The sequence below is a fragment of the Lathamus discolor genome, chromosome 2 (genome assembly GCF_037157495.1).
Source record: "Lathamus discolor isolate bLatDis1 chromosome 2, bLatDis1.hap1, whole genome shotgun sequence".
Classification (NCBI taxonomy): domain Eukaryota; kingdom Metazoa; phylum Chordata; class Aves; order Psittaciformes; family Psittacidae; genus Lathamus; species Lathamus discolor.
In genome coordinates, this window is record NC_088885.1 from 3,835,611 (window position 1) to 3,850,071 (window position 14,461).

Consider the following 14,461-nt stretch of genomic DNA (forward strand, 5'->3'; position numbering starts at 1 on the left):
TTTATTCCTTCTCCTGGAACAGTAATGAGATCATCACATCAGCTTTGTGTTGTGACGTGATAAGGGTTGCATTGTGACTCAATTACCTGGTCCTGGAAGCCAGAGGTGAAGATTGACAGCCGCAGGGGGTATAGGAGCAGAAGGCAGTATCTTGTGGCAAACATCCAGATGCATCTGAAAACATGAAGTTTCATTTAAAAGAATACAATGTTAGAGTATATAATGACTTCTTGTTTAACGAGACTCTGCTTTCATTTCCCTAACTGTGTTAATGTTTCAATTATTGACCTAATCAGGTTAAGTGTATGGGCTGCAACATCTAATTTTAAGGCACACCTTGTTCATGGTCGTTGTGCAATAGCAAATGCAAAACAATGATGTAATTAGCTGCGCATCAGCAAAAATGTCTGAGGAGTTTTAACTTGAAACCTTGAGAGAAAACAAACTGCTTTATGAAGTTAACAAAGCTTTATTTTTAGCCTATGCATATTTATCATCAATATTAAAGGGCAGTAATAGTACTTCATAATTTTTTCCCATAGTCAAAAAGAAAATGAGAGGCAAAAATATCCAGTTCACGTCCTGATTAGATGATAGCTGAAAGCTGGGTTGTCGGTAGCTGCTTTGTACACAGTTTGATCACAATTGTCTATTCAGCTGAAGCCAAGACTGCAGAACTGGCAGTGCTGTAAGCTAGGTGTAAGCTAGGTGTAAGGTTCACTGCCCCATCCGCGTGGGTGAAGTTTGTCAGATCCCTTGCATTCATTAGGGTTGCCTTTGCTCAGTGGTATCCACTCCTTGAACACTAAATTCACCCATGAGATAAAAGCAACATATAAAATAAGAAGATGTTTGTTCTTCTACGTATAATGTATTTGGAGATAACAAAAGCTACAAAGGATCACTTACTCCCTGGAAGACTTAATCGTATAATTCAAGATTGAAGTTTAACTTGTCTCAGCAAGCATTTAATGGCCCAATAAGCACTGCATCACAAAGGTGGTTCACATCCAGCCGCAGCAGCTGCATGAGTGTTTGTTAACATTTTCCCTAGGATTTGCTCTGCACTTACAAAGAAAAGTCACTTCCTGGATTTTTTTCTCAGTAGACATTGACTTCTATGCTGTTTGTTCAAGATAAGCATCAAAATGAGGATGCAAAGGTCAATCTCTACTGTATTAGAGAGTTACAAAGAGAAACAGCCCGTTTGTCTTCCAGAGAATGCTCTCCTGCTCTCCTATCCAAATTAAACTGTTTACTTCCTATAGGAAAAAAGATTTCTTCTTTGGGAATTCAGCAGATTTGTGTTTACAAGACAGACCCTGCCTTTCTTGTGGACTTCCTCCCTGAAAGTTTCATCTTTTCAGCTTTGCACCTCTTTATCTCCACCTTTTAATGACAAGAGTCTGTGAGCTCATGCTTAAGGCTCTGAAATACAAAACCCCCTGGACAACATAACTAACTGATGCCATAACTAATCTCAATTTGAATATGTTTTATAAAAATATGGGTGCATTAAAATTGCAGGCCTATTTCCTCTGTTGATAGCAATTTCTGGCTTGGAATTTTATCATTTACCCAGCTTTTAAAATAAGGACATCCATCACGGTGCCATCAAGAGCAAGGAGCTGACGGAGTTATCTGCTCGGTTGGAAATCGGTACTACCTTGCCTGAGATAACTCAGCTGACTGTATGGGCACCCAGTCTTTTGCAGCATGGAGTAAAATAACTGAAGAGTAAATCACCAGCAGTGGTGGTTCAAGCCAGCCCTCTTAACATCGCCATTTAGTGGGTGCATATATACATAGATCTCACAATCTAGCTAAGTGGTTGGTAATTTCTTAAACTGCTTTAACTCAAGTACTCGTGATTGATTGTTTCCTTAATGGCGTGATTTTAATTTAGCTGAAATGTGTTTAACTATGCAATGGAGAAGATAAGCTGTACTATCTGGGTTAACACTGCCAAACACAGCCTTCTACGTGGAGAGAAGGGACAATGTAAGCAGATATTCTGCAGCTGCTACATCCATTTCTTGACACTGATATATTCCTCCTTGTCTTGTCCCACTTTGGTGATCACAATAGGTAGTTGCATCAGCCAAAATTGTCCTTCCCATGCCCGTCACCTGTACAGACAGCGAGTCTGCTTCCCCTCACTCCATCTGCCATGAAGTAGTATGCAGAGTTGTCATGCATTGCCCTTCTTTTTATGCTGTCAGGGATGTGTTATCAGCTACTTGAGTTCATCCTTAAAGAAAATGAGCCTTCCCTGACTTCTTTTATTAGCAATAGAGCAGTACATTGCCATTCATGTCACTGGTTAGTGATATCATATTGGACTCTGGGTCTTTGTATCTTTTATTGGTGATAGAAGACTGCCAGGTTGAAGAGCTTGATCCTTTTTGCTCCCTAGCATAATAAGAGCACTTCTTGTATGTGTTGGAAATGGCGACTGATAAGAAAAGATGAAAACAACTGTACAGCACTGTACTGAGAGAAAAAGGTGATTTACCTTCTCTCTTGCAAGTTTCTGTTGCAAATCATTTAGCCTTGTCCTTAGAGCCCCTTTGTTTTTGCAGTTGCAGCAAAGAAACTCTGCAGGTTTTATTAAATTCATCTGTATTTTGAATCTTATTGTAACGAACGGTAAAATGGTATGATGTCAGGGACGGCTGCAAGGATTTCTCTTACACACAGGCTGCCAGGAGCTGAAACTCAATGAATTGATAAAAGCATAGGAAAACTACCCAGGAACCTGCTCCTGCCAGTCACTGATGGGACTGTGATAGTCAGCCACGTGTGGGTGTATGTGAGTGGAGGTAGGGAGAGGAAAATTGCTATGAAATCATCAAATCACTGGTTTAGTGTCACTAAACCAGCAGGGCTCTAAAGAGTAAAGCAGGTGGAGTCCAAACACAGCTTAATGAAATGTGGCAAGTGTTGACAAAAACCAAAACGGGAATGTACTCACAACCTGTGGTTATCTACAGTGTGAGACACGCTGAGGGGGAATGACCTCTGAAGTAACTGTGAACACTTATTCACCACACGGCCAATTGAACTCTTCATTCTATGTCAAATCTTACTATCTTTATTTGGGGTAAATAGTGTAAATGTGGAAGTATATGTGCAGTATATGTGTTAAGTGCAGATTTGGGCTGACATTTTGGTTGATGGTTGTTTTCACAACTGACATTATTCAGTCAATCCGCAATAACTGCTCTGTAATGACACTGGCGAGGGGTCTCACCAAGTATGGGACCTGCTTTTGATGTCAGAGAGCAGCAAGAATGAAGAGGTTTCGTTCCAGTGACTGGCACTCTACAGGTTCACATTGCAGGGGGCCATTACTTATCCTGTTGTTTGGAACGTGTTTACTTTCCACATCCCTCTACAACAATTATCACTGTGCTGGTATTTGGGTACTGGGAGCCCAGTATGATTATGAATAGATACAGGAGCTGTCTGGAAAGCAATCCTGCCATGGTATAAACAATGAGAAACAGGCTCTCTTTCACATGGACAGATTTTGTTTCGGGTTGTACAGTGAAACAAGCAGTTCTGAAACCTGCAACCTGTTTATTCAATTCATAATTCAGGGCCAGTGTAATTCCCAGTGACTATCACTGGTGTTTTTGTTATGGAGTCCTAATTCATTGTTTTTGTGGGCACGAAAGGATTGCCATACTCATTTGGTGTTTCAGTGCACTGTAATTTTACATCGTGCAATACTGTTGAGATTGCCTAGCTGTGTCATCTGTTGGGCTCATCACTATTACTTCCTTTTGACCTCCTCTCTCTAATTGCACATGGATGACTTAGTAGCTGTCGTAAAGATACTTAAATGCAACTGGGCTTGTTAAGAAAAGAATGAATAGTCCAAAATGATTCTGTCTGAGGTCAGAGAGGACCAACTCAGTAGCTGTTTGCTCTCTTCCAGGCAGGCAAAGCCATCTGTCACATGACAACAAGCAAGAATCGATTCCAGGAGTCCATTTGCTTTTATGACAGTTTTTACAATTGTATGGAAATTGAACCATTTCATAAAGCACAATTTTCCTCAGAAATTGGTGTTTTATAGACTTATATCCCTGTTCAGTCATTTACATTCCTAGTTGCTTTCTGCATAAAGCATAAATACAATGATGCCTTTTTTACCTCTAATAAAAGACCTTCAAGCTTTTTAATCTTCCTTTCAGTATATGAAGTATATTTTATATAGTCTTTAGTCTGTACATGTTTGGTACTTAAAACCTCAAGGGTTCTATGTCCAAGCTTTATGTGCCTACCACTCCCTGTCAGTGTTCGAGGCCAGGCTGGACACAGGGGCTTGGAGCAACCTGCTCTAGTGTGAGGTGTCCCTGCCTGTGGCAGGGGGCTGGAACTGGATGATCTTAAGGTGCTTTCCAACCCAAACCATTCTAGGATTCTAAGATTTTATGGATGCCAAGTCTATAGGAGTTACAAAGAGATTAACATTTAATCCATTAATGTATAGCTGAAAATAATAGTTTATCATGATTTTCTAACATGATTTTGCTGCTATTTTTATTCTAAGTCTGTATTTTTCATCATCTGTGTTAGTTCTTAACTCCTCATATTCCTGCTTTTCTTGGGGTAGTAAATGGAACACATTAAGTCAAGCTGTACAGAGTTCTAGTTGTTGGAGTCTCGTGTTCAAACCCACCTTATGACCAGTGTAAGCATGAGTTTTCCAAGTTTGTTTCATTCCCTGGGAAAGTTAAGGTTCTGCTCAGGGGAAACCAGGGGTTTTGCATACTAGATCTGACTTGAATCGCAGCAGATCTGTATGAGGATAATTTTGACAGCATCTGTTCACATCAGCCTAGGTAGATTGTTCACATCACTACCTTTGAAAGGCACAGTAGCCTTTTGTCTTTGTGAGGAGCATTTTAAAGCAGGAAAAGGGACATTGTCAAGTCGAGGCAATCAGTTTTTAGAGGCTGTAAGCATTAAAACTCAAGTTTTTCAGTAGACTGCAACTTCTTGGCACTTGCTAGGGGTTTGGCCACTTCATCTGAGCATCGGAGGCATGGCTGTTCAAGGCTTTGTGCCCTTACATTTAAAATCATGTGTGAAAATGGTAATTGCTTGGTTGCTTGCATACTTCTCCTGTATGGTAATTGCCATTTAAAGGTCAGCACTTTCCAACATGTTCTGGGTGTCGCTGTTTTTCCGAATAGCGAGAAGATGAGTTCTCTGCAGTCATGATTCTTACTCTTGCAAGTGTATAAGTATTTGAGTTTATTTGAACTGTCATAGCACGAAATCTGTCAGTGAAATATCTAAGTTGAGCTGTACGAGATGAACACAAAAAGGAAATGTACATGAATAGAAGGCAGTCCCTAACCCATGGAGCATATTGATGGAAGTTGCATGTAACTCCAGAAGTCTTTGTGGTCAGCCTATTTTGTGAGGTTTACAGGGGATGACAGCTGCTGAAATTCAGGGATCTTATTCACAAATTGAATTATTAGGCCAGAAAAGACACACTGGAAAAGGAGGGATAGGAATCAACATTTAAGAGGGATTAGGAGTTACTTGTCAGAAGCTATTTTAGGAGAAAAGCTGATAAAGAGAGAGACTCTGAAGGACATTTGAATATAAGAGCTCCCTGGAATGATGAACTCGAGGGGAGATCTAGATATGCAGAGGATCTGTGTTTTGTTTTAATGTGTGTTCATAGTTGCCTTTTTTGCTCTAAGACAACTAGAAATCTCTATCGTATCTCCTAAAGGAGCATGAACGTAGGATCAGAGCCTAAACTGGACCTGCTGTGGTGGTAAAAATCACTCCAGTGTATTTCCCTGTTCCTTTGGTAAGGGGGAAAGCTGTACGAGACCATCAGGGTGAGGTGTATCTGGGAGGTGGTGGTCTCCTCAGATCCAGCAAGGTGAGGACAGGCAGCTGCCTGCGAGCTGCAGGAAGAGGGATCTGAGGGGCTTGCAGGGTTTGCGTAAGCTCAGTACATGGCCTTATTTTGCTAAAGATGATGTTTGAGGCCAGCTGGAATCATTGTTTGGACACAGCAAAACCAGTCTGAAGTGGTACCTCAGGGAGTCGTTGGCATGCAGATGACAGATGAACCTGTGTTTCCAGATGAGATCACCAGCAACAGGGTGACAAGTGTTTGTTTTTAATGTCATATTGATGCCGGGCTTGCTTATGGGCATGTATAACTTGTCAGCACTGCAGCATTATGTGGAAGTCTCCTTTTGAGACACCTTTTGCCAGACAGCGCTGCTGCTTACTTTTGCTAATGAAGTTGTTGCGGGCAGCTGGGTCTGACGGATGTGTAGAAGTTGCCCCATTCAGTTCTGTTAAGTCAAATATTTTAACCTCACTAGTTACAGAGGATGCAAACTGCACTAACAGGTATTTTGTGGGTTATAAAGACATCTTGTATCTCTGAAAGTGAGCTGAGAACACTGCTTGTAATAGGAACCAAAGCAAAAGAAATCAAACAAGACAGAGAGCAGTGTTCAATAATTACCCCAGGGTTTTATGAATCTCCTCTTGTGCTTAGCCAATGCTCCCGCGAGTTGGTGATGTTACAACTTTACAAGCATGGAGCATGCCTTTGTGCGCATTATGTATAAGCTGAAGGGCAGAGAATGGCCTCAAAGTGGAAGGTGTCAAGAAACATCCAAAATCAATTAACCATCATATAGCGTGTGGGAGACATTCCTTGTGTCTCTGTGAATAGTCCTTGAGGCAGCGTGGCTTTCAGGCTGCCAGGAAACTGGTACGATTCCAAGTTACCGGTGGAGATGGCTTTGAACTTGGAATAAACCTGCACACACATACAAATGAGAAGACAAAACATGTCGAGTGAAAGCTTGGCCTTATCAAAGTCAAAAGGAGTTTGGTGCTGACTTCAGTGCAACAAGAATCCTATCCATAAAGGAGGGGATAAAAAAAGAAAGAGTTTTGAACTCCAAAATCAGAGCGAAGCTGTCTGATGTAGGGGGGTTTCTGTCACAGATACCTGCTTGTTTCCACATGTATTTGCAGGATCTGGAGGCCACAAAGTCTCTGTAATTGTGCGTCTGCAATCCCTGGCTGCAATGTGCTTGCCAAAGCACACCTGGAACACTCATGCTTTTGTAACTTTCCTTTCTTGTTTTTATGGTCCAGCAGCATTGCTCGGGCCTGTTCGAGTGAGTTGGCAATTAGTAACGTAAATATAACTTGTCTGACTTGATTTGTTCTTCCCACACGGTCTGTGTCTGGCTCGCTCCAGCTGAACCACTTGTAAAGAGGAGCAGGGAAGCACGCCGTGATGGAGGGGGGAAATGCCAGCAAGGTTTTTACCCTTTTAGAGTCATAGAATCATAGAATAGTTAGGGTTGGAAAGGACCTCAAGATCATCCAGTTCCAACCCCCCTGCCATGGGCAGGGACACCTCACACTAAACCATCCCACACAAGGCTTCATCCAACCTGGCCTTGAATACCGCCAGGGATGGAGCACTCACAACCTCCCTGGGCAACCCATTCCAGTGCCTCAGCACCCTAACAGGAAAGAATTTCCTCCTTAGATCCAATCTAAACTTCCCCTGTTTCAGTTTTAACCCATTACCCCTTGTCCTGAGCTCTTCTACATTCTGGAGAGCAAAAATAACTTGTGGCCATGGTAGGGAGTGCGTTAAGGTTAAGGTGTTCCTGTGCTAGACTTGCATTGCCTGGCAAGAGTTACCATTCGTTTTCACTAAACAACGTGTAAATCGGTTGCACCTTGGTGCTGTGAAGGGTCCAGTCGCATGTACCTGCTCTGAGGATGTGCAGCAAATGCTAGTTTAAACACCTCACAAAAGATCACCGTGTATATCTGGGGTATTTATTGTTGGGTTTAGTCGGTTTGCTTGTATTTGTCAGCAAATTCCTGCCATGGGTATAAAACCAGCCAGACCCTGCCGAGTCCCTGTACCATGTTGGTATTCACTCCCTACATGGGAACCATCCAAACCTCCCAGCCTTTCCCCTTCCAGTAGGAACTGTGCCATAGCAGCAAACTGGGACCTTCACTCACCTAGAAAAGGGCAGAAGGCTACAGGAGAGCACGGGGGGACTGAGAAAAGGTTGGGGTTGTGGTCTCTGCACCAGTTTTCATTTGCTGTGTTAGCAGGCTGAGCTCCAGAGGGCGAAGGGAATTTGGGGAACTTCATGCTCAGCATGCAGGTTTCCATGCCCTTTGGTAGCTGCACACTCCCCATGCACTGTGCAGGTATCTCGGTCTCTTCTTAGGATTCCTCTTTGGGGGTTGACACCTTAAACATAATCATTACAGCTCTAATGCTCTACTCTGCAGCTGCTTTAGAGGCTCCAAATGCTTTATGGGGTCTGGCCCTTCATTACACAAAAGTAAAGCTACTTGACTCTGTAAGAGTAAGTAAGTGTGCAGGCCTGCAGGAGTGATGGATCCATTTGATCCATCATGGGAAGTGGTGCATCCATTTGTTATACCCAGGCACTGCCAGCTTAATGTATGTGCTTGGAGAGGGATTTCTAATGAAGGAAATCTTATGTTTAGTAAGTTCAAACACGATCAATGGATCTGTTAGGGTTTTTATTCACAGAAATGCTCACTCGAATGGGTGAGCATATTTCTTGAAGGGCAGCGTATTTCTGGCCATGTTGTCATGAGTTGTGAATGACAAACCAAGGGATGTGTTTGATTTGATTGCTGCAGTGATTGTGAACAGCTCAGCGCTGACAGCCTGAGAGGAAAAGTACCATTAAATGCCCTGGGATAGGCATAAGATGGGCCACAACCCCAGAAGGTTTTCTCCTCCAGCCTGTCATCCTTCATTTCTGAGTTACCATCCCATTGACTTCTTTGCTGTGCTGTCACATCAGCTATAGCTGATGTTTTTGACACCACCACCTTCTGTGACATTTGTTCCTTAAAAGCTGGGAGCAAGGTCACACGGAGCAGCTGTGAATAGCCACCAACTTGCAGTCACCACCACCTCAGACAGCATTGGAAAGAGCAGCTTTGAGTGGGAATGGAAGGTGCTGTGTCCTACTGGCAGTGCCTTTGGCGAGGCAAAGACGGAAACAGGAATGAGAAACCCGAGATACACATTTAAAACTGTGGGGACAGCACTTACAATGAAGACATTATTTGAAATAGTGTCTAGACGGCAATGCTTTTAATTCTGTGGGGTTTTATCATCCTGAACACTCACGTCCTACACAGTTAGTGCACAGGAAAAAGTGTCTCTCTGATTGGTGTTACTGCAGTATTAGCTGAAGATGCAATTCCCATTCACAGAGAAGCCTCTAACTGGGGATAAGTGGTACTTTATTCACAGCCTGTTTCGATACTTAAGTGATGCTAAGGTCAGGCCTACAAGTATCTGGTGGTTCTGATAAAGCAGCCCACGGCAGGTCCCGTGTCACCCATATGGGTGCTGTCAGCCAGTTGGTAAAGTTGGGTGAGAACGTGAGCTAACTAATCCTACAAAGGCAATTAGCTTAATTGTATTCCATATTGAGGAAAAAGTGAACAAGTATCACTTTATGAGGTAAAAATGTGTGTGTTTGGGAAAGAGAAAAAGCCATTATGTGAGAAAGCATTTATGAAAGGCCTTGATTCTGTACAGAGGCACGGTGATCATAGATTCATACAACCAACCAGGTTGGAAAAGCCCTTTAAGCTCACCCAGTCCAACCGTTCCCAGCGCTGCCAAGGCCACCACTGCCCCATGGCACTGAGGCCTCGTCTCCACGCTGTGTGAACACTTGCAGGGCCGGTGCCTGCAGCCCTGCCCTGGGCAGCCTGTTCCAGTGCCAGCATGGCTTGAGAAAAGCATCTGTTGAGCGTGGCTATGGCAAACACCTCCAGCAGTTCTTTATTTGGGAAGATAGCACTTGAAGACGAAGCTAAACTTGCTTTGGGGCCTCTCTTCACTCAGAAGAGTTTCAAGTACAGAGCTGCCTGTTTTTACTCAGTCGTTATTTTGCCTTACTTCCCAGTTTGTTTCACAGACATCAAGCTTACAGTTTACCTGAAACCTCAGCAAAGCAGGGGAGTCTCATCCTCTTCAACATGGTGAGAGAGTAGTTTACTGCTTAGGTCATTTAACTCAGTTGTGAGTTATGACTAACCAGAGAAAGCAGTTGAGTGTTATGAAACCAGCCTTAAGAAAAGTAATTTGCCCTCAAGTTTCCATGCTTTCTTGAACCTTGAATTGCAAAAATCACCTCTTTGACCAAGGATCCAAAACTCCTGAGTTTATTAGTGAAGGTGATCTTCCAGAGAATGTTTTACATTGTGTGTTTTCTTGCACTCACCTTTAGCAACACCATAATACCTGAACTATCCTAGATTTCAGGGAATACTGATCTTTACCTATCAGTTGTGGAGCTCCTTACGGCTCATCCTTGTTTACTAGAACTGAAGAGAGGAAAGCTGCTGAATGGCTGTTGGCTTAATAAAGAAATGTTGAAATTCTTGTTACATTGCAGTGAGTGTACAACTAAACTGAGATTTAATTACATTTTTAATTAAAGGAATAGCTATTGATTATGTCATTGAGTATGTGTTGTAGCCAGCCCTAACATACAGCAGTGTTATAGGAGATCATTAAACTGGTTGTTGAAATTCCAAGTGAACGAGAACTAGAACTGGTGTGGATGGAAGGGTAGAAGGAGATAACAAAGTAAGTGAACCGTGATTTAGGCAGTATTTCTCCACCAACGTCCCTCGGCTCATGGGAAGCTGTAAATTGATGCTTTCAAGAAAATGCATCCTAAATTTGACTTAAACAGCCTGCTCATGGTGTTAAAGGCCCCATCCTTCCCCTCCTTGGGGTACCACTTTTACTTCTGCAGGGATCTTATTGGAGCATTTTATTAGCTAGTGGCGTCACCCCTATTGGACAGGTATCGCAGAAGCCCATTGCTTGTGACTGAAAGCTGCTCTGAACAGTGAAATACAACAGGGAGATGGGGTAGATGATCTCATGCGTCTTTCTGCTTCTGTCCGTTACCATTTCTGTGCATATAAAGCCATTTAATCCACTCAAATGCTTTGTACTCACAGAAATACGTTCGTAATAATGGCACGAGGCATGCTACAGCTCGGCTGCAGCCAGACCCTGTGACTCAGTTGGACTGAGTTACTGTTCGAAATAGAGCATTGTAGAATTAAAACCTTTTTCTTGCTACCAAGTTTTACAGTTGGGCCTGTTTTGAATGTTCCATCACTGTATGATACACAGAGGCTGAGTTGTTAAAGGACTGTGAGGGTGGTACAGGTGTCAGCACCCAAGAGTTAGGATGTACTAGAGTTAAAGGGTGCTGAGGCACTGGAATGGGTTGCCCAGGGAGGTTGTGAGTGCTCCATCCCTGGCAGTGTTCAAGGCCAGGTTGGATGAAGCCTTGGGTGGGATGGTTTAGTGTGAGGTGTCCCTGCCCAAGGCAGGGGGGTTGGAACTGGATGATCTTGAGGTCCTTTCCAACCCTAACTGTTCTATGATTCTATGAAAGGTGGCTGTAACCTATATCTGACCTTGCACTTTCATGGGGCATGATCCAGCCCTAGCGACCTTCCTCCCCTGTCACCTCTGGCTGTTTTAAACGTGGAGGATAAACAAGGGACACGAATGTGGCGAGTGCAGAGCATGCAGCCACCGGTGAGCTGCAGAAGGTATGGGGAAGCATCTGGTAGAGGCATGAGCACTCCTTAGGAACAGAATACAATGTCTTGTGGTGCAAGCACTTTCCCCCCTGTATTGCAGCTGTGTTGCTGCTGTTACCTGTGGTGGTGTTCTCACCTTCAGAACCCAGATTACAAAACATCCTCTGTGCCTTCACAAATACAGAGAGCGGATTCCGGAAATATGAACTGCAAGAGCCAGATGTGAACCTCGAAAGAGTAAAATGGTTTCACGATCAGTGATTGTAAACGAGGATTTAGCAATGGTTTGTACTTAGGTGACGGCATCGCTGTGTTTTACCAGCACACAGGGTGCGTTGCAGTTTACTTCAGACAGGTCCCAGTTCCCTGTTACTGCTTAACTACAGGATGTTGTGATTATAGATGTAGTGACAGCACTGCAGAATCGCTGCTGATAAATCACGGGGGGATGGCAGCTGTAAATGCAGCTTCTCTTGTGATTTAAGAGGGAGATGTGAAGGCGTATCGCCCAGATGCTTGATCAATGGTAAACAGGGCCAGCCTCAGCATGCTGAAGCTTAAAAGTCCTTGCCAGATTTTGGGATTAGAAGGTGTCGTTTCAAGCATTAACTCCTCCAGTATCAGAGCAATCACCTGCTCTGGTCCTCCTCTTTTCCTTCCTCTGCAGCCAAGATTTCTTTACATTTGCAAGCAGGACCTGACACGCAAACCCTTTCCCCAAGGAAAGGAGGTTTTGGAGGTACAAGAGCTTCTTCAGCAAACTGCCAGGTATTCAGTGTGCATTTGTGCCACAGTGCCCCGCATCTTCATGTCGTGTGCCCCATAACCTTCCCATTCACCTGCTTAGTAACTGCTGGGGAAATGCACTTGGAGCTGTGTAGTTACACTGCTTAAGGCTGGAGAAACAAGCAGTCCTTGCAGATGATTGTGATGGACCACGCCAGCAGCAAAATCAGCTATAGTCAGGCTTCACTCGACACCAGAGGGGATGTAGCTTTGGTCAGTTGGTCCCCTGCTCTGTAGGTGACAGTCCTGTGCAGGTAACAGTCCTACTGACTGACGAGGGGCAGGGGTTGTAACCTGGCTTCTTTCAGAGACGCCGCACACGGCTGGATCTGAACGCTGTACAAGGTTGGTGAGGTTTCCCCCAAAATGAGAAATGAAAACGACTGTGTTGTCCCCCGTCCCCCCCCGGGTCTCCCTGCAATTCAGGCTAAATGGGGCTTGTGTTTGTGCTGGTGCGAGAGATGAAACCGGGACTGGCAGACTGTGCTGTGTGAATTTGCACGCAGACAGCGACTCCGAACAAGAGTGAATCTTGTTAATGAAGCCAAGGTATTTTTGATGGTCTGTGCCTACAGGTCAGTAAAAGGGACTTTCTCTTGGGTCTCTTTAATGTCACATTCCATTTGCAACTGTAATAAATGCTACAGCTTGCTTCCCTCTCCCCTATCCCACAGAAGAAATGACAGTGAGGAATTTCTTACTGAGCCTTTGATAACGCTTCTTTCTTTTCGTTCCAGATAACTTCAAACGAGAAGCGCTCGGGGAGCCTGAAGAACGATGGTGATGCTCTTCTGCAGGCCCTGGAGAGCCTGGCCCACACTGCCAGGTGAGTTCCCTCAGGCTTCTAGGAATTTCCAGGGCTCAGAGTGCTCGCCTCCTGCTTTGTCTGCAATGGTCTTCTCCTGTAATGGCCTTCTGAGCTGCTCAGGTTCCTGTCTCTGGCCATGGTTAACCTTATTTCTTGAATATATAATCTTATTCCGAACACTTGGTCTCTGTGACCGGCCACTGGGCAGTGGTGGAGTGGGCTACAAGCACAATGTGACGTTTGTGCCCTGGTTTAAAATGATTGCGTTTGGTGCTGATTGCTTTCAAATGTGCAGCGCAAGAACAGAACTGCTTGTGTTCGAGAATGCCTGTGGCTTCCCCAAGAAGGCACGAGACCAAGGGGAGTGCAAGAGCAGAGGTGCTAGTCCCAGCAAGCTGGCCGAACCTCAGCTCATCTCATCTCCCATAGACTTTCCCTCATCCCGTCCCCCTTGGACACGCGGATGAATGGGTTTTGCTGTTCTCTGCCCCTCAAAACAAGCAGTAGACTCCTGCTGTGGGCTGTTAGGTTGCGTGCCCTCAGTGCCATGGGTTCGTGGTGGCCTTGGCAGTGCTGGGGCAATGGTTGGGCTTGATGAGCTTAAAGGTCTTTTCCAACCTGGTTGATTCCATGATTCTGTTTCACTCCTGGTTGAGCTAAAATTCGCCAAGAAATTGTAGTTTATGGAGCAGGTTTGCAAACACTGAGATCATCTTTTCAGTGCTCTTCATGCTCCCAAGGGCAGGCTTTATATGGGTCAGTTGTGTGGGAGAACTGGCTCCTTCACATTATGTCAGGGTGTACCCTGTATGGGAAGGGAGCAGGGATGCGGGCAGATGTGGAAAGGAAATGTTGGGATGCCGGGAGTGTAAGAAGATGCACACCAAGGACTGACCGAACCTGTTGGGAACAGTCTGCATCCCTCTCGCACGCTCAGCTGCTGACTCATGGGGGTTTGTGTGACACATGAAATTATCTGACTGAAATAAAACGTCAGCTCTCCCCAAGGGAGACGCAGGCATCACCGGTGAGGGTGGCAGTGAGGAAGCACAGGGCGTTCTCCTTCAGGGTTTCGCTGGTTTTTAGCATTTCTCTGGCTCTGCTTTCCTGGCTTCTTCTCCTTGTCTGTTGTTTATACAGAAACAGGAAACCGCATATGGCAGAACCCCAAATAAACAGCACTCACTCTTACTCGAC

At 44.4% G+C, this 14,461-nt stretch overlaps 1 protein-coding gene across 4 annotated transcripts in view; it reads left to right on the forward strand.

Moving 5' to 3' along the window:
- ULK4 (unc-51 like kinase 4) overlaps window positions 1–14,461 on the forward strand; it is a 191,974-nt gene that overhangs the window by 175,506 nt on the left and 2,007 nt on the right. For all 4 annotated transcript variants that reach the window (XM_065665495.1, XM_065665494.1, XM_065665497.1 and 1 more), the window contains one exon: window positions 13,194–13,282. In XM_065665495.1, the coding sequence (XP_065521567.1) occupies window positions 13,194–13,282 (89 nt within the window). The remainder of the gene's footprint in view (window positions 1–13,193; window positions 13,283–14,461) is intronic.